Genomic DNA, 23,053 nt, shown 5'->3' on the forward strand with positions numbered 1-23,053 from the left:
GCCATTTACTAGCAAGTCAGTTCACAATACCTTCTCCCCCGCATCAGAAACCGCCAGGTCGGTTCCCACACCCTGGGTCCCGGCATCCACATCCCAACAGCCTCTTCCTCCTGTCCCTTCTGTGACTAGTGCTGGAAGCACATTGTTGAGACAGAAACAAAAAGGACATCATCAAACATCAGCCAGCGGACGGGGTCCTTGGTACACAGCTGACACATATTCCAAGGTAAGAAACATCGCAACGTCACACGTATCGAACATTCTTCTACGAGGTGCTAAAACAGAGCAGAGTAAAGTGCAGAGTCCCTGCCCCCAGGGAGCTTACACACTAGTAGGTGCCAATCTGACCCATGGCATCCAGCGTTCTTACTTTTCTTTCTTTCTGGCAGAGAGGTGTCTGTGTGATGTCTGTGGGACCAAGACGGTAGGATTCTGCATCTCATTCACTAACGGGGAAAGAGGCCTGGGGAGGGTCCAATAAAAACAGGCACAGCAGAGGAACAGTGAGGCCTGGCAGGCCAGCTCGAAGGAGACAGGTCTGGGAAGCCTCCTTCAGGGCCGGTACAAGAGCAGCAGGCCATAAACAAGGGAGGGGGCATCCAATAGGAAGAATGAAGCGTCTTTCTAAGCAGGTGAAGATGGCAAAAACCGCATGAGCTCAGAGTCATGAAACTGAGAAGCTGTTCTTATCTCCAAATAACCTACTAGTAATATTTTTAATACTCTCCATGTGTGCTTCTTCCCTTACAATTCCTGCTTATGCTGTAAATCACATACACTATAATCACTATATACTTAATGTATGAAAACACAGAAATATGTTTAGCCCAGAAATATGTTTAAGTACCAAAGAGATTTCACTCCATCCATTAAATCTCCAGTGGTGGGATTTTATTTATTTATTTATCCACCCATGTGAACTCAGTTAAAATTTATACCATGTTCATCTTGCACAGATTAAAACTAGACTTTCCAGAGCCCTTTCCCACACAGAATTTCACCGGAACCCTCCCCAATCAGGACCTCATGAAATAAATATTCATTTGTGACACTATATTTTTTTTTCCCTTGGTACTATCTTAGAACTTTATTTCTGATGAAGGAAATACTTTTTTATTTAAGTTAATTAAACAATACTTAGATCTCTGGAAAATGAGAGCCCTCTATAATCCCAAAGGCCTCTTTTATTACGAAAAAGCTTTTGTTTATGCAGAAACTGTTTCAAATTATATCAGCTAAAACTTAAGTTCATTTTGCCCAAGCTGGTCAATACTTCCTCTATAGTGAAGGGACACTTTATAGAGATTTTTCTGGCACTCAAAAATGGTTCAACTCTTGGATATTATTCCTAACGCCAAAAGAATTAGCCATTCTCTCTCTTGTCCCCCTCATAGACATGAGGACCACCAGATAGGGAAAGAAGCTGACGGTGAGCCAGATGAAGGCAAGAAGAGGGGAATGGATCAGGTCCCTCTGCTCCTGTATTCTCTTTCAGAACAGACAAGAGGTCTTCATAATTTCACAGGAAGTAGATTTACCTGTCTACCTGATTAGGTATACTGAAGACTGAAAACAGAGGGTCTTGCTTGGTCTGTAATCTCAGACTGACATGGGCCTAACTTAGAAGGACCCAGTCCTTGACGCCTGTCATAGGACTAACCCATCCAGTTACAGACTTATTGTTTAGGAAAGTGGTTTTCACCCTCATCAACTCTATAAGGAGCATCAAACTCCGGTAGCACTGTGTCCCAGTCCAGCCCCAGCACTGAACACCAACCTGCCCCTCCTCTACAGGAACCCTGATATCAGGCCGCTGGGAACAGGCTCTGGATGGTTCTAGCAGATGTCAGGGGAGATGACGGCCCGTCTGATGGGAGGTGGGTGCGGCCTGTGCTCGGAGCAGCTGCCGGAGCTGAGCGGAGCCTCTCCAGCTGTCCCTGGGCTGAGGCTGAGAGCGGCAGATCCCTACTCGTATTTTTAGCTAGAACTTCCTCAATGGCATACTGAGGTTCTTCTTTAAAAAGGAAATCACCCGGGGCAGTACAACTCCCCTGACGAATCTGGGCTGTGTCGAAATGAAAAACATATGTGCACATTCTGAAAATAGAAACCCAGGATTAGATAAAGTAGAACCCAAGAGGGGAAAATAATTATTGGTGCTAGTTTTTAAAAATGTATAGAATTTTAAAACTGGACTGCTTCCATTCATCTCTTAATTAACCAAGGGATGCTGTTAAAGAAATTCTAAGGCAATTTAATCCGCCAATCTCTAGCTACTAAAAGACATCTTATCTTGAGCATAGAAGACCTGGTGGAAGTAAGGTTTTTAATCACCAGGATATAATGAAAACTATGTGCTTCTATCTCAAAAACCTCTAGAGAACTAAACATTTAGCTTACAACTACACATATGATTAGGTTTTGAGAAATTACTGAAATCAACTTACTACATTCTATTTTTCTGTATTTAAAGTCTTCTGACACACTGTTTAATAAATGAATCCCGACCTCAAAGTATACAACATTGATCAAGAATCTTTTGGCGCTTCTAAATGTCATGTGTGTGTACACGTGGGTGTGTGTTTACGTGTGTCTTGCATGTGTGCAGGCACGCATTAGATCCTAGTTTTCTGAGTTTGGTTTTCTCAGTTGACCATATGAGATGAAGGTAAAGGACTTACTCTTTAATGAACTGCAGGGACCCTTTTCCAGAAAAACCCCAAAACTGCAAAAGCTCTTGCAAGCTCTCTGACTGCATTCAGTTAAGTCACAGCCAACACCCGGCAGGGCAGGGTTTGGGGAAGGCCACTGCTTGCCTGAGTAACCTACGACTAGGCAGCACCACCTACAACTATTCTCTAAGTCCTGGTCCTTGGAACACCGGTGTCGTTATTTTAGGTAAAGCAGGCTAGCGTATTTATTCTCAGGTTTTTTCCTAAAGAACATACTCAGCACCCTCCAAATCAGGGCACAGCTGTTGCCTTCATTTTATGTGCCCACTCTGTGCTCCAGGTCTGTGCCCAGGCTCACTGCAAAGGCCACGTGCTCACTTACAAGCAGTAGACAATCCTGGTGCGTCCTGAGAATTCAGCACGTCCGGCAAAGCAGGTTCTCCACAACCTTCCTCAGGGGGTTGGCATACATCGCTCATTTGGGAAGCCGTCACTGCCACTTGCAGACTCTCAGCTAAGGAGGAGGAAGAAAACAAAAGCCAATTTAAAATACACACACACACATTGTTTACTTAGTTCAGGGGTTAGCAAACTATATCTCGCCTGTGTCTGTTTTTATATGGCCCAGGAGCTAAAAATGACTTTTACCTTTGTTACAGTTGTATTAAATACACATCCATGCACAAAGAAGATTGTGTTCCCAAAAACTGTACATGGCCTGCAGAGCCTAAAATATTTACTATCCGGCCCTTTACAGAAAAAGTTTACCCACCTGAAATTTAGACCAATACTTTCAGTATCATTTTATGATACAGGATTAATTCAATTTTTTTTTAAACTCACAGTATAAAAATAATTCAAATGCAACTTTCAGTAAAATAGTATGCTTTAAAAAAACTTCCTGAAACTCAGTTAATTTAAATACAATATCAGGCATTAAGATTTTCGTACTTACTACTCAGAAATATTAGTTATTCTTCAAAAGAGAATTTCCCCAAACATGCCTTAAATAAAATACAGGTTCCCATTCCTGACTCTCAACCTACTGGATCAGATTATCCAGAGAAGAAAACAGAGGAGTTGAATTTTAAAGAGCACCAAAGGCTACTCTTGAGATCTGGTAAGACTGGGACAATTTTAATGACAATGAAAAGTTTGCAATTAGCATGGAGAATAGTACAACTCTGAGGATTCTACAAATATTTCTAAACACTCTGTCCAGTGATTCAATTTAGCAACTAGTCATTGAGCAACTGCTCTGTTTGGGGGCCACTGAGCATCTGCTAACTAATAAGATGAGTTTGCAGAGGAGGAAAGAGACACACACAACTAACTACTGCAGGGCAATGCACATCAGCACCAGTTCTACCACCAGGTATCAGAGCGCCACAGAATGCCCAGCAGCACAGGCTAAAACTGCGAGCAGGTAACTTATGTGATAAAGACATCATCAAGGATAATGAGAGGGCCCCCCGCTCATGTCAATCCAGCCTTTGGGCTTTATTTCTAAAACTTCTCTCATCTCCCTACTTGCATTGCCAATAGTCCTGGTCTAGACCAAGGCCCCAGCCTCTCATTGTAACCGCTTCTTAACAGTCCCCAGGCAAACTATTCTCCTTCTGATCTTGTTTTCCATTCATCAACCCTCATTCTTTTCAAGACATAAATAAGATCAGGCTACACCCATGATTAAAAGCTTCCAACAACTAACTTTCCATTGGTTTTGGAATAAAATCTCTCTCTCCCTCTCTCTTTAACCACAGTCTACAAATATCTGCTCCCTGTGCACCCATAACACAGTCTCCTCTGCCTCCTGCCACCTGCCCGTCCTTCATTCATTGAACATGCCAGCTCATTCCCGATGTAGGGGCTACAAACTCACATTCTCTCAGCCCAGGAATTGTCTTCCCCTAGGTCTCCAGACAGCTGGCTTCTCATCAGTCAATTCTCACCTCAAAACATAACCTCAGAGTCTCCCCTGACCTCTCTACAGTAAAGCCTTCCCCTCATCCAATCCCATTATCTCATTTTCTTGCGGCTTTCTGAAATTACCTTGTTTCTTTGTATATTGTTTACTAGAGATTTTTATGAAAGCATTACTCTTTCCTCAGTTGGCACCAACAATAGTGCACATGGTTCAGTTCAGCTGCTCAGTCGAGTCTGACTCTCTGTAATTCCATGGACTGCAGCACTCCAGACCTCCCCGTCCATCACCAACTCCCGGGGCTGCTCAGACTCATGTGCATTGAGTTGGTGATGCCATCCAACCATCTCATCCTCCGTCATCCCCTTCTCCTCCTACCTTCAATTTTTCCCAGCATCAGGGTCTTTTCCAATGAGTCAGCTCTTCACATCAGGGGGCCAAAGCACTGGAGTTTCAGCTTCAGCATCAGTCCTTCCAACGAATATTCAAGACTGATTTTCTTTAGGACTGACTGGTTTGATCTCCCTGCAGTCCAAGGGACTCTCAAGACTCTTCTCCAACACCACAGTTCAAAAGCATCAATTCTTCGGTGCTCAGCTCTCTTTATAGTCCAACTCTCACATCCATACATGACTACTGGAAAAACCATAACTTTGACTAGACAGACCTTTGTTGGCAAAGTAATGTCTCTGCTTTTTAATTTGCTGTCTAGGTTGGTCATAGCTTTTCTTCCAAGGAGCAAGCGTCTTTTAATTTCATGGCTCCAGTCACCATCTGCAGTGATTTTGGAGCCAAAAAAAAAAAAAAGTCTGTCACTGTTTCCATTGTTTCCCCATCTATTTGCCATGAAGTGATGGGACCAGATGCCATGATCTTAGTTTTCTGAATGTTGAGTTTTAAGCCAGCTTTTCACTCTCCTCTTTCACTTTTATCAAGAGGCTCTTTAGCTCCTCTTTACTTTCTGCCATAAGGGTGGTGTCATCTGCATATCTGAGGTTACTGATATTTCTCCTGGCAATCTTGATTCCAGCTTATGCTTCATCCAGCCCAGCATATCACATGATGTATTCTGCATATAAGTTACATGAGCAGGGTGACAACATACAGCCTTGATGTACTCCTTTCCCAATTGGGAACCAGTCTGTTGTTCCATGTCCAGTTCTAACTGTTGCTTCTTGACCTGCATATAGATTTCTCAGAAGGCAGGTCAGGTGGTCTGGTATGCACATGGTAGGTAAATGCTTAATGAACATCTGATGAATGAATGAGTGAGAGACTCTCCATCAGTGGACTCCACTTTAGATCACCTCTATGCCCTCCTCAGGCTTTCCAGGTAGCTCAGCTGGTAAAGAATCCATCTGCAATGCAGGAGATCCTAGTTTGATTCCTGGGTCAGGAAGTTCCCCTGGAGAACAGATAGGCTACCCACTGCAATAATCTTGGGCTTTCCTGGTGGTTCAGACACTGCAGAATCCACCTGCAATGCAGGAGACCTGGGTTCGATCCCTGGGTTGGGAAGATACCCTGGAAAAGGGCATGGCAACCCACTCCAGTATTCTTTTTTTTCTCCACTCCAGTATTCTTGCCTAGAGAATCCCCATAGACAGAGGGGCCTGGTGGGTACAGTCCATGGGGTCGCAAAGAGTCAGAGATGACTGAGCGACTAAGCACACATGCCCTCCTTAAGAGCTCAGTTTCCTCAACCGTGAGACAGACGCCACAGATCCCATGATTTCTAAATCCTCTTCCAGAGGTAGTGTTCTGAGATTTCTAAGACAGAACTTACCAAATGTTTTCTGCAAACAACCAGAGAGTAAATATTTTAGGCTTTGTGGGCCTACTGCAACTATTCAGTTACCTGTTGCAACTATTCATCTTTGCCACTGTAGCCAGGAAGCAGCCACAGACAACAGGAAATGCATGGGCGTGCCTGTGACCCAACAGAACTGTTGCTATAAAAACACGTGGTGGGAGGCGGGACGCATTTAGTCTGTAATTTATCAACCCGTGTGCTGAATGACGGCATCCCCTGTGGTGGCTTTTTTATCTCCCAAGCCCTCCGTCCCTATTGTGACTTCCAGTCTATTAGCCCTATTTCCTCCCTAAACCTGTTTTTCCTTTGAATTTTATGCCACCAGATTACACCACTTACTGGCCCTCCTGGTTGTCGACAATTCATCTACAGATTCTCAAACAACACGGCACCTGGCGTAAGTCCTCTCCCCTCCCCCAATGTTACTCTTGTCAAAATTCTCTGTCATTGCAACTCTATGAACACAGTCCTCCAACACCCTGGCCTCTCATCTCCCTAACTTTTTCCCCTTCGTTGACCTCGTCCTCCACTCTACCTCAGCCAGCAACTCCCGCGGGTATGCCCTAGACTCTGTTATTCTCCACACTGCGCTCAGAGGGCTCCTTTAAAAACACAAATCAAGACATTCCTCTACTCAAAACTCTGTACTGCTTCCCATGTCACTCACAATGAAATTCAAAGCACTTAACCTTGATCTCATCTATGTGACCCGCGTCCTAGGTGCTCTAGCTCATCTCCTGCCACTCTCCACCCCTATTTCACTCCACCTGCCTGTCCCCTTCGCTGCTCCTCAAACAAGCTGGGTGCTCGCCTGCCTCGGGGCCTTTGCACCTGCAGTTCTCCAATCTGGAACATTCTTTCCCCAGTTGTCTACTCTGCTTTCTCACTTCCTTCTTGTCTGCTCACATATCACCATATCAAAGAGCCCTTCCCTGGTCATCCTATCAAAAACAGAACCTTCCCAACCCCATCACTCTCTATTCCCCTTATCCTTATTTTCCTTCATAGCACTTGAACCAAACTGAAATTTTTTTTAAAAACATATTTTGCTGTTTCCGGAATCAGTAAGGACTCTGTCTCTGAATAATAAGGATTTATTCTGCTGTATCTTCAGCTCCAAGACCACAACACGTGGCACATAGTAGCTGCTTAATAAACATTTTGGGAGTCTGTTGAGAAAAATCCTTTTGGAAGCAACTTACCCTCTTTCAGTGCTGCGGCCAGTAATGAGGCTGCCTGGGGAGACTCTCCGGGGTCTGTTTGAATGAGGAGGTGGGGCTCTAAATGGACATCCTGATATCCACTCAGTTCTCCAAGTTTCGCGTAGATATGCAGCTTCTCTTCCAAATACGTGCAAATTTGTTGATCTTGGTTACTGAGTATTTCTAAGAAATAGTAGTTATCATTGAAAATTATCACATGAATGCAACAAATGAAAACCCAGGCTCTAAGACAAAAATGTTGCTAATTAGCCAGCAGGACGGTTGAACAGGTCAAGTACAAGTCATTGGGTGGGACAAACATAGATTCAAATCCTAACTTTCTATTTGGTGACTGTAGCTTCCAGCAGATGATTAAACATCTTCCACTGTCTCTTCTGTAAATTTGTTGTACCCAATAAATGTTCGTTTCCTTTCCAATTCCCCTAATTCCAGAAAACCTTGCAAAGCCAATCTCTGTTTATTCAGGCTGTTTTCTATTAAGACTAAACATGACGCTCAGGAATGAAAATTGAGGCCGCACTGTCCATGATGAGCGCTTCCCACAAGGGAAAACAATGCCAGGGCTGGAAGGCTCGGCCTTCAGCCAGTCCTGGGCAAAACCAAACATCCCGGTTTACGTTTCTGGTTTCTCAACATCCAATTTCTTTAACCATCTTCACATGCATCGTCTTCCTCTAATTTCAGCATGCCACAGAATTCTTAGAGCTTAAAGGGACCACAACCAGCAGCGAATCCAGGGCTTCTCAGTCTGCCTCAGAATCATCAGAGCGGAGTTTAAAATACTGGCACATACAGCCCACTGCCCTCAAATTCTGGGTGAGTTGGCTGAGGGTGAAGTCCAGGCATCAGAATTTTTAAAGGCCTCTGCAAGTGACTCTAATGCCCAGTGAGAGGTGAGAATCACTGAGCTCATTTAATTGCGTTATTTCACAGATTTGGAAACCAAGGACCAGAGCTACTGTGGTCCTTGTCCAAAGTCAGTCCACTGTGGCCTATTAGTGCTGGGATCTAAAATCAAAACACTAGACAAAGGGGTTTCCCTGGTGGCTCAGTGGTGAGGAATCCACCTACCGATGCAGGAGACACGGGTTCGATCCCTGGTCCAGGAGGAGCCCACGTGCCATGGAGCAACTAAATCCACGCGCCACGACCCCTGAGCCTGCTGCGCTCTAGAGCCCGTGCTCTGCAACCAGAGAAGCTCCTGCAACGGCTCCTCTCCACCCAGGAAATCTGTACGCAAAATTCAAACCCAAACACCACAACCAGAGAGCAGCCCCCACTCAGCACAACTAGAGAAAAGCCCGGGCAGCAACAAAGGCCCAGCACAGCCAAAACTAAATTAATTAACTTTTAAAAACACTGGACAACAGCTCCCATGCCTACCTGCACCATACTGCCCACAGCTACTGTCATGTTACATGCAGAATTTTAAACATATATATTTTAACCACTAAGGAGGAAGAGGTAGGGAGTCATTTTATTTGAGCACTTCTAGTGACAATATATATTAATATATATACATTTTTTGAGAGCAGTCAGGGTGGGCCTTGGGTGCACAAAATTGATTATTTAGTCCTGAACTCCTATTCACGCCACCTGGGCTTTCCCAGTCTCCAAGGACAACTGCGGGACCAGGAACGCGAGGCACCTGCACTGTACCTTGACATTGCTGAATCTTCGCCACTCTGGCTTCAGCTTTCCTCCTCTCTTCATCAGACTCACTTGTCCTTCCCCCTTCTTCTTCTGGGCAACTTTAAAAGACAACAGTCAAGAGAGACAGCTGAAACCATACCCAGGTCTCTTTAGGTTCATTAGACAGACATGGGAACTTGGCAGAATTATTCAGAAAAGAAAAGTTCAGCATAAAAAGAATTCATCCTGCCCCCTGGCCAAGAGATTTGGTTTTCTTGAGTATATAATGGAGCTTGAGTAATGTAAGAGAGCTTTCAAAGTGAGCAGTTTAGGATGACTCAAATATTCCAACACACACACACATACACAAACATATACTTATACACACACAATACCAATGCCAGGAGTAGGTACAATTAAAAGAATACTTTTTGCTTTCTACTGCATTTGGGTATTTCCATTCTCAGTGAGGGTAAGCATAGAGAGACTAGAGGCGGATGGAGGTAGGGTGCCAGGCTAGGTGGAGTGCAGTGGAGGTGGAGGAATTTTATACATCTTTCAAGATCTAGTCAAATTACCATTAAGAATGATCACCCTCACACCCCCATTTATAAAAACTGTCACAGCACCAGCAATGAGGGGTCAGCTGATACAGATCCACTGGTCTAAAAATGTTTATTGAATGAATTCCCAATTATGGACACACAAAAACAGAAGACATGGTCCCTGCCCTCAAGGAGCTTCCAATCTAATAACCAAACATATATACATAAATAAAATAATAGCTACAAGGCAGTAGCAGGTATCAAGCATCAAATAAATGCTTTGGGAGCAGGTATTAAGGAATTTCAGGTTAGGAAGAGACCAGTGGAACTGAGGAGGTCTTCATGAAGATGCTGGGTCACAGCTGCACCAAGATGGGCGGGAGTCACACAGGCAGAGGGAGACGGGGCGTTACATGCAGGGAGGCGTGGAGAACAAAGATGCAGGTGAGGGACTATGGCAGGCGGGAGCAGGGTGCAGGGAGCAGACCCTTCTAGCTGAGGCTGAGCTTTCATGCAGGGGAGACATGGTTAGATTATTTTCCCCAACAGAACAAGTCCATTCCCACAACAGTGGACAGAAGGAAGCGCTACCTTTCTACTGCCTGTTGGATCCGTCTCATCCAGGTATTTCTTTCCTCCTTGGAGTTGGTATGGATTTCATACATCTCGGGACCAGCAGATGACGCGCTGATCAAAAACATTCCTCTCTCCTCATTTGCAACTTCCCTAGCAATGAGCTTCTGAAGGGAAATAACTGAGGGCTTCTGATCCTACAGAAAACAGGATGAGGTGCAGATGAAACAGTATCCTACTTGAAGGAAGGGTCTCACAAAACACCATAGCTAAGGAAAGAGACAGTATTAGGGAAGTATCTCACTGCAGCCTTTCCGGAAGAGCTGTGGAGGTGGGTAAGATCTCCAAGGAAAAGGGTAAGGTGAAGAGCAGATGGAAAACGAGGATGCAAGAGAATGTCCTTAGGAACTGATGACTTTAAAAGGTATCATTTAAAAAGAACAATCAGAGCAGTAAGAAAAAATATCAAAAAAGGCAGTAGTGAGGGATACAGAGACTTTTCTAGAAGGGCATGGAAACAGTGTATCAAATATTATGACTAGATTAAGAGGGCTGGAAGACCCTTGGCTTTAGCTTAACAGCAACACTGTTTTAACAAGGTAATAGGTACAGAACCCCAAGCACCAAAGAGAAATCTATTAAAATGAAAGATAAGCAAGGAGAGGCAAGACTTCAGATTCGCCAGGACCAATGTCTCCTGCTACCACAGCACCAAAGCACAGAGGCTCACTCCCTCGTGCAAATGCCTCCTGTTCTCACCAACAGATAGGTGAGCTCTTGGTGAGCAGACATGGGTCTAATTCATCTTCAGATACCTAACGCATTGTTTTGAATAAAGTAAGCAACTCAGCAAATGTTTGTAGAACTCTGTCTGGCATAATTCCATCAGACGGAAATAGGAACAGAGTCTAAAATTTGGCTGATTAAATCACTTTTCCTATCAACATTTCCTGTGATCCTTCAGGGCCTCCTAAGCACTGAGGATTCAAAGATGAATAAAAAACATGGAGAATGCTAATTTTGCTAGGTAGCTATAGTTGAACAAATGGCCAAAAGAATGCCTACACGATGAACAGTTTGGGGGCTAAATATGAAGAATCTTCTTTGGTTTGTGGCTTCCACCACTGTTTACAGAGCTGGCTGCAGCACGCAGCTTTGCTTCTGCCTCGGGAACCAAGAGACGCCTTTATCCAGAACACGCCGCTCCAGCCCTCCCTGCTGACTCCTTAGTGCTTGCCTATTTTCCCAGCATCATCCAGCTTCACCACATCTGAAGTTGCATGCAAGGGTATGACCAGAGGATCACTTCACTCTGTCTTCATCCAATTATTAAGAGAAGCAAACACAAGAAACCAACCCATCATGGGACAAACCCCTGGTCTACTCGGTCTTGGGTGCTGCCTCTGCTCATGGAAGTCAAAGCTGCTTTGGGCCAAAGCTTTTAGAATGCTGCACTTTCTAATCAGGGAGCACCTGTGAGCATGTTTAATATCCCTTACTCAATTATGGGTTTACTATATAAGACATTATCTACCTTCCTTCTTGCAATGCTGTTTCAGCTTCCTCAGCTTACAAGGTCAGCAGCCTCTGTACATAAAGAGGCAGAGGCAGAGTAGGTTTGAATACACACACACACACACACACACACACACACACATATATATAATTTGAACTAGTAGTTTAGTGTTGCAGGAGAGGAGGTGGTGGGGTCAGATATTTTAAAAATGAAAAACAGGTCAGTGGATAGAAAGTAGCTTCCATTTAACCACCATAGACCAGGAGGCATCAGGGGCAGCACCATGATTACTCATATGAAGCACACAGGGACACTAGGGATGATCAAGAATTCAAATTAAATCTCTAGGAATGGAGGGAACCTGGCTACTTTGGAGACAGATGTCAAAAACTAGTGATGCAAAGGCCTAGGTCAGCTTGCAGAGAGCTTTTTTAAAAATAATTTTCCAGTCTCTAAAAACTGAGCATTTCACTGTTTTAAAATAAAAACACTAGATTTCTGAGTTTGGGGGGAAAGCAGAAGATTAGCAACCCTGGGCCCATACCCTCATTTAAAACACAGGCAATGGCTGAGTCATCCTGCCCTCTTTAGGAAAGGGCATGAATTCACCAGTTCACTGGAGTCTCTACCACTATCAGCTCCTTGACAACAAGAGTCCGGGCTGGTTTACTCATTTATTAATATATTTCCTGCCCAATCCCTGAAGACACTGGAGTTGACAACCTCTGCCCAAGGAAAAGGAACTTCTACGTTCAGCCTCATCGTTACATCACATCCAATGGTGATTACATCAAGTGGCCAATTCTGTTTAGTAATTCATTCCATATCAATCAATGGATGACAAATACCAACATTGTAGAGAGCTTCCATTATGCTGCTCACATTGGTACCGCATCTTAGATTCTTTCCTATAACAGGGCCTGACACTCCACAATGTTGACAAGGGGTTAACTGACAGCATCTTCCATCTTTAAGTGAGTCCCTGTGGGCCACAAGATGCTGCATAAGACACTCTATAAAATATTGGGTTCACTGCTATTCTATGCCTCACTCTGTGCTGGCAATGAGATTAAATAACACAGTGCAAAGATAAGTGTTATATGAACAGCCTTATTATCTAATAGCCACTATGGGAGAATGAAGAAAGAAGCCTCTTTACACTTCATAAAACAGGATGGTATTCTCACGTTTGGCAGAAGGGACACCACGAATGGAGTTAGCAACTGGTACAGCAGGCCCTACCCAACAGGGATAAAGAGAGTAAGGTACCAGAAAGAAACAAAGTGAAGTTGCTCAGTTGTGTCTGACTCTTTGCAACCCCGTGGACTGTAGCCTACCAGGCTTCTCCGTCCATGGGATTCTCCAGGCAAGAATAATGGAGTGGGTTACCATTTCTTTCTCCAGGGGATCTTCCTGACCCAGGGATCAAACCCAGGTCTCCTGCACTGGAGGCAGACACTTTAACCTCTGAGCCACCAGGGAAGCAGCATTAATATCTCAGTTGCTGGGAAGTCAGGAATGGGAGGGGAGGGGGTTTCTGAAGGGAAGACCAAGATAGTCAAGCAGCAGAGGGTCCCCTGGTGGCTCAGTCGGTAAAGAATCTGCCTACAATGCGGGAGACCTGGGTTCGATACCTGGGTTGGGACGATCCCCTGGAGGAGGGCATAGCAACCCACTCCAGTATTCTTGCCCGGAGAATCCCCATGGACAGAGGAGCCTGGTGGGCTGCAGTCCATGGAGCTGCAAAGAGCTGGAGACGACTGAGCAACTAAGCACACACTCACCAACTAGTATCAAAATACTTCAATATTTTCACAGTTGATCAAATTGCTACATCAACTGACTACCAGCCCTGGTTATGATAAATCAACTCATATCATGCTTGGAAAACCAACTGGATGCTTGTTACTGAACACTGTAATCACTGATAATGGGAATATACCACAGGCATGATCTTGTCAATGACCATTTAATTTCACTAGGCATTTCAGGCATTTTCCAAGAAGATGTGGGATTAAAGTAATTGAAATATTCATCACATGGCTGAATACTTACAACAGCTGCGAAGATGTATTTCTGGTCTTTTTCTTGTAAAAAGAGCAGCACATCAGTCAGAAGTAGAGCTAGGATATCTTCAAAGGAAAAAAATTACTAGTATTAAATGAAGCAAACCACAATTCAACGCCCTTATTAAAATTCTCATTTCCTGTTTAAACAAACTAAATATTAAAAAGCTAAGATTTAGTCTAATTACAAAACTTTTAAATGCCTATATTATGATAGCTAAAGGCTTACTTTAGAGATAACATAGGAAGTAAGTGGCATTTAAGTGCATGCTTGTGTGTGTCACTGTTGGTACAGCTAAATCTCCACCAAAATTTAATGTTGTAGTTTTCAAAAATGGAAGAAAAATATTCAGTGAAAACCAAGGTCCTATTAAGTCCAGTGGCCAGTGTTGACACCTCAGGCAAGGTGCTAGCTACAGAATCATTCCTTAAGGATCAGAATAAACTGTCTTAGACTCTGACCAGACCAACAGATGACTGCTCGGTAGCGAACACCCCCAATGTCAACATGTATATTCATGCATTATGTCACTCAGTACCAAAGATGTTTAGAGTTTATTTCTCTCCTCAATGGTCTGAGCCCTGGGCTGGCTTGGCACACAATAGACTCTGGGTGTGTAGGCATATTTTCCAGAACAATATTTCCATGCCACCAATTAGGATTCTCAGTACCTTTGATTCAGACATCACAAACTTGAAAACCCATGCAACACTTAGGAAGCCTTTTGCTTGGGGGCAGCAAACTCTCCCCAAAGGTATGTAGGGTGGGCCACCTCTGTCTGTTGAGGTTTCCAACTCGACCCTACAGAAATCTTTCCACTGACCCACAGTTTGTGTGTGTGCCTGCACTGCTGAACCATTTTTCTTTGGAAAATCTGTCCTCTATTAAATGAATAATGTGCATTAGAGAAAAACTGGTCTGTTAGAGCCACAATACCTTTGAAACGACCTGTAGCAGTTTTCCAATAGACAAGGCCATCGTATAACAGGGTCCTCTCTTTACTCATCAGTGCCTGTTTCCTAAACACATGGCCATTTTTGAGCTTGGTGTATGTTTTGTTTTCGATCTTATTTAGGATCTCAAGCCATTTTTGTTTTTTCTCGTATTCGCTGACTTTTAAATCCACAGCTGCAATCATGTCTTTAATTAAGCAAAGTGCTTTGCATAAGTCTCTCTGTTCTTCAGTGCTCTCTGCATGGGAAAAAGAAAGGACACCAAGCAATAAGCCAGAGTGCTCTGGGAGACACTTTTTCTTCAATGTTAAAAAAAAAAAGTTAAATACATCATCTAAAGAGCAGAAATCCCATAGCAAAAATGTTGGATTAACTTCAAATATTAGGGAGTTTGGGACTGATATGTACACAGTGGTACATTTAAAATGGACAACCAACAAGAACCTACTGTATAGTACATGCAACTCTGCTGAATATTATGTAACAATCTAGATAGGAACATGTGTAACTGAATCACTTTATTGTACCCCTGAAACTATCACAACACTGTTAATCAACTAAATGCCAATATTTTAAAAAGAGGGAAAAAAATCAAATATTCTATCATCACTCTGCATCCCTCCTGCCTCAAAGGATGGTTAAAATGTGTCCGTAAGAAGATTTACTTATCAGATACTTCAGCAGGAACACTGTGACAACATGATGTCTGAGTTCTAGAGACTGGTCTGACCTTCTTCCCTGAAGCAGTGACTGTCATATCCCAAGTTCAGCCTTCCTTCCACCTGCCCAGACATGAGTAATCAAGCAGTCCCCATACCAAGCTCCTCAGAACTTCTCTGAGCTACAAGCCCAACCTGGAATCCTTTCCCGAAAGGAGGCTGCAATGTGACTGCAATGGACACCAGGCTCATTTCCCTTCCTGGACCCCTTGCTCCATAAAAAGTAACATTCAAAGTTACAGTTTACAACTGAATTAGCATAAAGATAAATATACTAATATGATGTATCAAAACATCTTTTCAGCCTCAAGAATTGGGACCAAGGCACTGTGCTGAGTGGCTAAGTCAGCTATGCCAACAGAGCAGAGAATCATCAGCCCAACTACGATTCTTTGAAATCCAGGCCAAAGCTCTTATCTCTAGACTATCTGAAGAGCAACTTCTGGAGGAGTTTCTGCAACAGCTTCCTGGAGCTTCTGATGAAGTGAATTTTACTATTTCCTAACTTTGATGTTTAAAAAACTAATTGATGTTTATTGAGGTGAATGGAACTGAAAGGGAAAGTTTCAGCAAGTCAGACACCACTAGAAGGAGAGAAGAAAGAAAGTCGACAGAGAAAATAAAAGATTCTCTGGAGCCTAGAGCACCAGAAGTAAATACGCAGAAAGAGCAGTGGAATGGAATAAGGACTTGTCCTCCAAAGGATCTAAACATTCCAGGCTCTAAATGCCTTAAACGGGTACATGAAGGCTTAGTCAGTCAACCAAGCAACAGGTTGTGACACCACGGTTAACAAGGGAGATTTTCTCATTGCCCACGATAGAGCCTACTGCCTTTACTTTGCGACCTTACTACCCTGTCACTCACCTAGGCTGCAGTCCCCACCACCAAAAATAAAGATTCTTCTTTATAAAGAGTGTATTTCAAATATAGGAAAGCTGAGTAGAGAAAATCAAAGTTGAATTACAAAGTGACTTAAAATAAGGCAAGAAAAGGCTCCAAGTCTTCTGATCTTCAGGGATAAATCACTGTCTTTTAACAGCCTGCAACTCAAAAGTGTAGGAATATGCGTGCCACCCAGAAGTCTTGTCAGGAATGCTGGCCTTGGGTTCTGCCTCAGTCGTACTGAAGCAGACTCTGCTTGTAAACAAGATCTCCAGGTGAAGGGTATCTAATCAGGTTCCAAAAGCACTGCCCTGGTAGAGTCCCAGGAGCTCGTGGGCCCAGAAGCTCTGGGGGAGAGGTCTGACTGAACTACAGAGGCAGTGTTCACTCAGTCACTGTGACAGCTACACCTGAGGAGCCGGAATTCACACTTCTCACTTCTGACACACCAAGTCGCAATCACTGTCTCACATGCTACCTGGAATTTGACATGGGACAACTCTTGGAGCAGCAGTAGCTGACCTCACACAACCTGACAGCTCTTAGACGCACATTAAAATTAAGAAAGAAAATATAACCATGATACAAATGGAAAGTCTTAATTTTGTTTCCATTCTTTCACCAAGAACAAAATTATGAAGCATGTCTCTATATTGTGCTTATATTTTCTTGTATATTAATTATACAAAGCAATAAAAGATGGGACATAAGGAATGGGTGCTACCATTCCTGACTGAACTCACATTCTAATGTAACTAAAAAAATGGAAAGACTGTCATGAGTCTCTACTCACCGAGACCCCTACCAATGAAAGGATGTTAAGAGCTGACTTTTTAAAGTGGGCATTATCATTTTCATGGTCTTCAAGTCAACTGACCATAATAAAGATAATAAAAACAGCTCCCACTCATCAAGCACCTTATTTACGTTAGGCTGTATACTGAGCACTTTCTGAGGCCATCTTATTTAACCCTCACACCAATCCCATAAGACAAGGACTAGTATTGTCACTTGGTAGTGGAGAACACTGAGGCTCATTTCATTACCTTGCCCACCTAATGAGCGGCAGAGCCAAGTATCTGTGATGGCCATGCGAATTTACAGTCACACCAAAGCCCTTGTTGACATAATACACTACCTTCCTAATAACTCACTCATGATCAACAAGCCTGATCCTTGAGGAACAGGCCCTTGTACCTATCCATTCACTGCACTGTTCTATTATTGATAACCTATTTGTACCCGCCACAGGACTACCTATTGAACTAATAACCCCTCAAGGAGCTTACAGAACAGCCATGTGGATTAACAGAGCCTCAGAGGATTCCCAGACATTAGTCTTCGATGAGTTGACAGGGTCAAAAATAGCTCCTTCATAAATTATCCTCAGTCTAACAAATCACTGCTGGGAGGGTAATAGGAAGATGAAGAAGAAGAGGTATTAAGGTTTGGATATAGGGGAAATAAAGATGGAAAAGGCAGGGTCAGAGTATGAGGAAGCCTACTTGCTTTGGGCTGCTTGGAGGCATTCAGACTATTGGCCAAGTCACATTATGAAAGAGAACTTTTCAAAATGGATCCAAATCCTAAGGCTTTACAGTTTTTCTATAATGAACAATCTTTATGAATCAGATGCCACAATCATTGATAGCTGTTTACAACACCTCGGCTACATTTAAACCTAACGAAAGAGGCAAATGTTGATCCCAGAAGTCATCACTCACCCTTTGTGTACTGCAATATCCTTTCCACCAAGACAGGGTACTTTGTGATGCGCTGAGTGACCAGCAGAATGCATTCTGGAATTCCTCGGCGTCGAGCCAGAAGATTACTATTTCGGAGCTTAAAATATATATGCATATATATTTTAATATACACAAACACCACCTGCATTTTCTTTTTAGGTAGGAATTTAACAATACAAAGAATCTGCAATGGTATCATTCTATTCAGACAAACATGCATGACCATTCATTAAAACAACACTATTTTCATTAAATTGTATACTTTGAAATTAATATCAACCCAAATCTCCAAGATTAATAAGTTTCAAGTTACTCTGATATAGTTAATTCCAAAATGAGCAAGTTTTAACACATGTAAGTGCTAAAGATTCATGAATAACAAAAGTTTTGAAAAACAGTCAGAAATCAGTTATATTTTGAACAGGAGTTTGCAATTAACTATTTGTTTTCCCAACAGGTTTTCCTCTATATTTGTTGTTCTTTATTTTAGTACTTAAAGTTTCCTCCATCAGGGCAACTTCTTTCTAAAAACCTCAGTCTTCCTTTCAAGTTCTTAATACACATGTATTTTTTTTTTAAAGGAGAATCTGGTAGCATTCCTAGAACGGTAGATGAAAAAAATAGGGTCTGTGAAACTCTAAGGGACAAATTCCTTCAATAAGTTGGACACCAAAAAATGGGATGGGGCACATTCAATTTAAAGGTGATTTAAAAACATAAGCCCTGCACACAATATCTAAACCTCGGTCAGATCCTAATTTAAGCAATCCAATTTTATGAGATAATCAGGGAATTTTGAATACTGGACAACTCTTTGAAGATATTAAAGAATTATTGTTTATTTAAGTGTAATAACTCCACTGTAATTTTTAAAAATATATATTGTTCAGAGATACAAGTTATATATGAAATGAGGTGCATTACAGATTTGCTTGAAATTAATCCAGTGGGGCTGAAGTAGATTCTTTATTTTTGCTGTGACTCTTCTGACTTATCACTTGTCACAGCATGAAATAGCTTCATAAGATACTACAAAGGTGCTCAGAAGTATGGACAACATGTCTTCACAAATACAAATACAAAAGCAAATTATTTGGGAGAATATTTTACTAACACAGAAAAAGCAGTCTTCTATCTTGGCCAGAAACATATCACTTCCTTCTTCCCTGAAAAACAGTACCTAGATGTGAAACTTGCTTAGATCATGTAAAAAACAAGCATGAACTTTACATTGGCTTACCATTTTGTAAGAGTTTTAAAATACTTGCCTTAATAAAATTCTGAAACTTCTTATTCTGCTGGAGTTCTTTAAAGAGGCTAACAGCCTCTTTGTGATGGCTACAGAATTCCCCATATATTTTCTTCATTTTATTTGCATTTTCTTCTGAAAACTGAGAACAACAACATTTCAATGATGGTTTGAAAATTCAGTCAGTTCTAAGTGGCTCAGAGGGTAAAGCGTATGCCTGCAATGCAGGAGACCCAGGTTCAATCCTTGGGTTGGGAAGATCCTCTGGAGAAGGAAGTGGCAACCCACTCCAGTACTCTTGCCTGGAAAATTCCATGGACGGAGGAGCCTGGTAGGCTACAACCCATGGGGAGTCGGACATGACTGAACAACTTCACTTTCACCTTTTGAACACTAAAAAGAACATGCAATTTTCATATAGTTCAATGCATTCTTTGCATATAAAGCATAAATTCCTGGGATTTCTGACCACAATCAGTTCTCTTCCATAGATACCTTTTAAAGAAAGAGGACGTAATCAACAGGTAAGAGGAAGACATCAACATAATGTGATTCTATGATATTGAACTAACTCAACTATCAATAGCCATGAAAAACAGTTGCTACCTACTCTACTCTGTGTGTTTACACAACTTTATAATTTCGATCTGCAGTCTTAAGGAAAGGCACGGGGCATATTCAGGGATCTTCAAGAAAATTGACGTTTACATTGGCTAACGGATCATGTCCACGAACCCAGTGCCCAGTTAGGAATTTGATTCTTGTCATCACAAATGGATCAAGAGGCAGGTTATTATTAACCAAGATGACAGAAAAAGATGAGTAACCAGAAGGCCAGTTTATTAACTGATGGTCACAAGTAGAAATAGGGACTGGGTATTTTAAAAACCTTAACCTATAGAAAAATCTCTGTTGAAGAATCTACAAAGAAACCCACTTAGAATCATAAGATGGTAAGGAATCTGCCGAATAATGTGAATGCCTGTCTTTCAGACTCTGATGACCCCACACATACACATCCATGTTGAAGATCACTGCACCAGAAACCCAAATACACCTACACCCCCTTAGAAAGTTCATCACTATTTCTGGACTTTTCAGCTTTGCTCACAGCTTTATCCGTTTGAGGCAAATACATCTCAGGAAATGATTCTTAAACCACCAACAAGAATACACAGGTACCAATCTAATAAAACATACAGAGAGCTTGTGTGCTAAAAACCACACAATGCTGATGAAAAAAAACAAAGAAGATTTAAATAAATACACCACAGTCAGAGATTGGAAGATTCAACACACTTAAAATGTCACTTCTCCTCAAAAGGTTTAATGCAATTCTTAATAAACCTATTAAGTTTTTAGAGATCTAGACATTATTCTAGAATTTATACCAAAGATAAAGGAACCAAAATAGCTAAAAATAATCTTGAAAAGTAATAAAGTGAAAGAACTGTCTACTCAATATCAAGATTTATTATATAACTTATTATTAGATATATTATTACATAACAAGATTTATTATATATGGCCATAACTATCACTATGTAATGATACACATACATCAACAGAACAAAATAGGAACCCAAAATGCCCAGCAGATTTTGACAGAGAGCAAAGCAATTTATTGGAAGATGGCCAGCCCCTTCAACAGACAATATGAGAGCAGCTGAACACCAACAGATGAAAATAAAAAAGAATCTTCACCAAAGTCTCGTATTTTATACAAAAATTAACTCCAAATGGATCACAGACTTAAATGCAAAACATAAACCTATAAAACTTAAAAATGTAAAACTAGGAAAAGAAACATAGGAGAAAATCTTTGGAATCTCATGCTAGATAAAGAGTTCTTAGACTTGAAACCAAGAGCCTGAACCTTAAAGTGAAAACCTTATGAACTTAAACAAAATTACAGAACTTACAGATTTAGAGAAAATATTCACAAACTACCTATCTGCCTGAAGGTTAGTCTCTGGAATAGATAAAGAAATAACAATATTCAACAGTAAGAAAACAATCCAAGTAGAAAATGGGCAAAAGATAAGGACAGACATTTCACCAGACAGGACATGCACATACACGCAAGTAAGCACAAGAAAGATGTCCAACATCATAAGCCACTGGAGAAATGCAATTTAAACCACAATGAGACACTACTACACACCGCTCAGAATAGCTAAATAAAAAATAGTGACAATTCCAAATGCTGGTGAGGGTGTGGAGAAACTGGTTTACCAGTACATTGTTGATAGGAATGTAGAATGTTACATCCACTCTGGAAAACGGTTGTCAGTTTCTTATAAAATTAAACATGCAACTACCAACCATACAACCCAGAAACTGTACTCCCAGGCACTGATCCCAGAGAAATGATAACTTAAACACGCATACAAATCTGCATGTGACGGCTCATGTGCTGACACGTGCATGGATCCCCAGAAGGTTCAGCGGTAAAGAATCCACTTGCCAATGCAGGAGACATGGGTTCAATCCCTGGATCAAGAAGATCCTCTGGAGAAGGAAATGGCAAGCCACTCCAGTATTCTTGCCTGGGAAATCCCAGGGACAGAGGAGCCTGGTAGGCTACAGCCCCTGGGGTCACAAAGAGTTGAACACGACTGAGCAACTGAGCACACCAGCAATAATCAGGTGCTTTTGAATAAGTGAATGATTAACAAACTGTGGCATATCCACACCACAGCATACAACCGACACACACAGCCATCCGAATGATGGAGAGAACTGTGCTGAGTGAAAAGAAGTCACTCCAAAAGGGACATACTGTGTATATAATCTGTGTAACATGTATATAATTTATATGTCATGATTGAAATGACCGAGAACAGATCAGTGATGGCCAGCAGTTGGAGACAAGAGAGAAATAGGTGTGGCTATATAATGGCCAGATGAGGAATCTTCATGATGACACCAACGTTCTATAATTGTGTTGTATCTCTATCAGCACCTCGGCCGATACATAATGAGATTATTACCGGCGGAAAATAATTTTAAAATGCCAAACCCCAGACCCAGTGCTATCAAACAACACACTAGGTAGGGGGTGGGTACACAGGATATCTCATTCTTAAGCTTTAAGAGACATCTATGTACCTGAAATTGGAAAACCATTGCTATATACCCACTATGCTCCACATGTTCAGAATTCCTCATCAACACAAGTTCCCACTGACTCAATTACCATCACATTCCACTCAGCCTCCTGAGGTCTGGAGTCTAAGACTGGAATGTGGGATTTCCCCAGACCCGCTCACACGCCCTTCAGCAGCTTGCGCGCCCTCTGTTCCCACAGAGCCACTCCCACAGCCGCTGGCTGAGGACTTTGCTACTATATTGTTCAGGAGACAATTTTATTTACACAGTATTGGAAGGAAGCCCGCCACACCAACTAAGCGTGTCCACGCAAGCAGACTTAATCCTTTCTCTGAATACCAAGGATTTCCCCCCAGTTGGAGAAGTGTGTGCTTTATCCAAAAGACTGCCAGGCTTTACCCTGTGCTAACAGCCAGCTTCCCAAAC

General features: G+C 42.2%; 1 protein-coding gene across 6 annotated transcripts in view; it reads right to left on the bottom strand.

The window, feature by feature from the left end:
* ARHGEF28 (Rho guanine nucleotide exchange factor 28) overlaps window positions 1-23,053 on the bottom strand; it is a 346,403-nt gene that overhangs the window by 52,197 nt on the left and 271,153 nt on the right. For all 6 annotated transcript variants that reach the window (XM_069556181.1, XM_069556182.1, XM_069556185.1 and 3 more), the window contains 9 exons: window positions 19,536-19,658; window positions 18,247-18,364; window positions 14,902-15,156; window positions 13,954-14,030; window positions 10,401-10,579; window positions 9,292-9,383; window positions 7,612-7,794; window positions 3,055-3,186; window positions 31-131 (listed from right to left, as the gene is read on the bottom strand). In XM_069556181.1, coding sequence (XP_069412282.1) covers window positions 31-131; window positions 3,055-3,186; window positions 7,612-7,794; window positions 9,292-9,383; window positions 10,401-10,579; window positions 13,954-14,030; window positions 14,902-15,156; window positions 18,247-18,364; window positions 19,536-19,658 — 1,260 coding nt within the window. The remainder of the gene's footprint in view (window positions 1-30; window positions 132-3,054; window positions 3,187-7,611; window positions 7,795-9,291; window positions 9,384-10,400; window positions 10,580-13,953; window positions 14,031-14,901; window positions 15,157-18,246; window positions 18,365-19,535; window positions 19,659-23,053) is intronic.

The sequence above is a fragment of the Ovis canadensis genome, chromosome 16, assembly GCF_042477335.2.
Source record: "Ovis canadensis isolate MfBH-ARS-UI-01 breed Bighorn chromosome 16, ARS-UI_OviCan_v2, whole genome shotgun sequence".
NCBI lineage: Eukaryota > Metazoa > Chordata > Mammalia > Artiodactyla > Bovidae > Ovis > Ovis canadensis.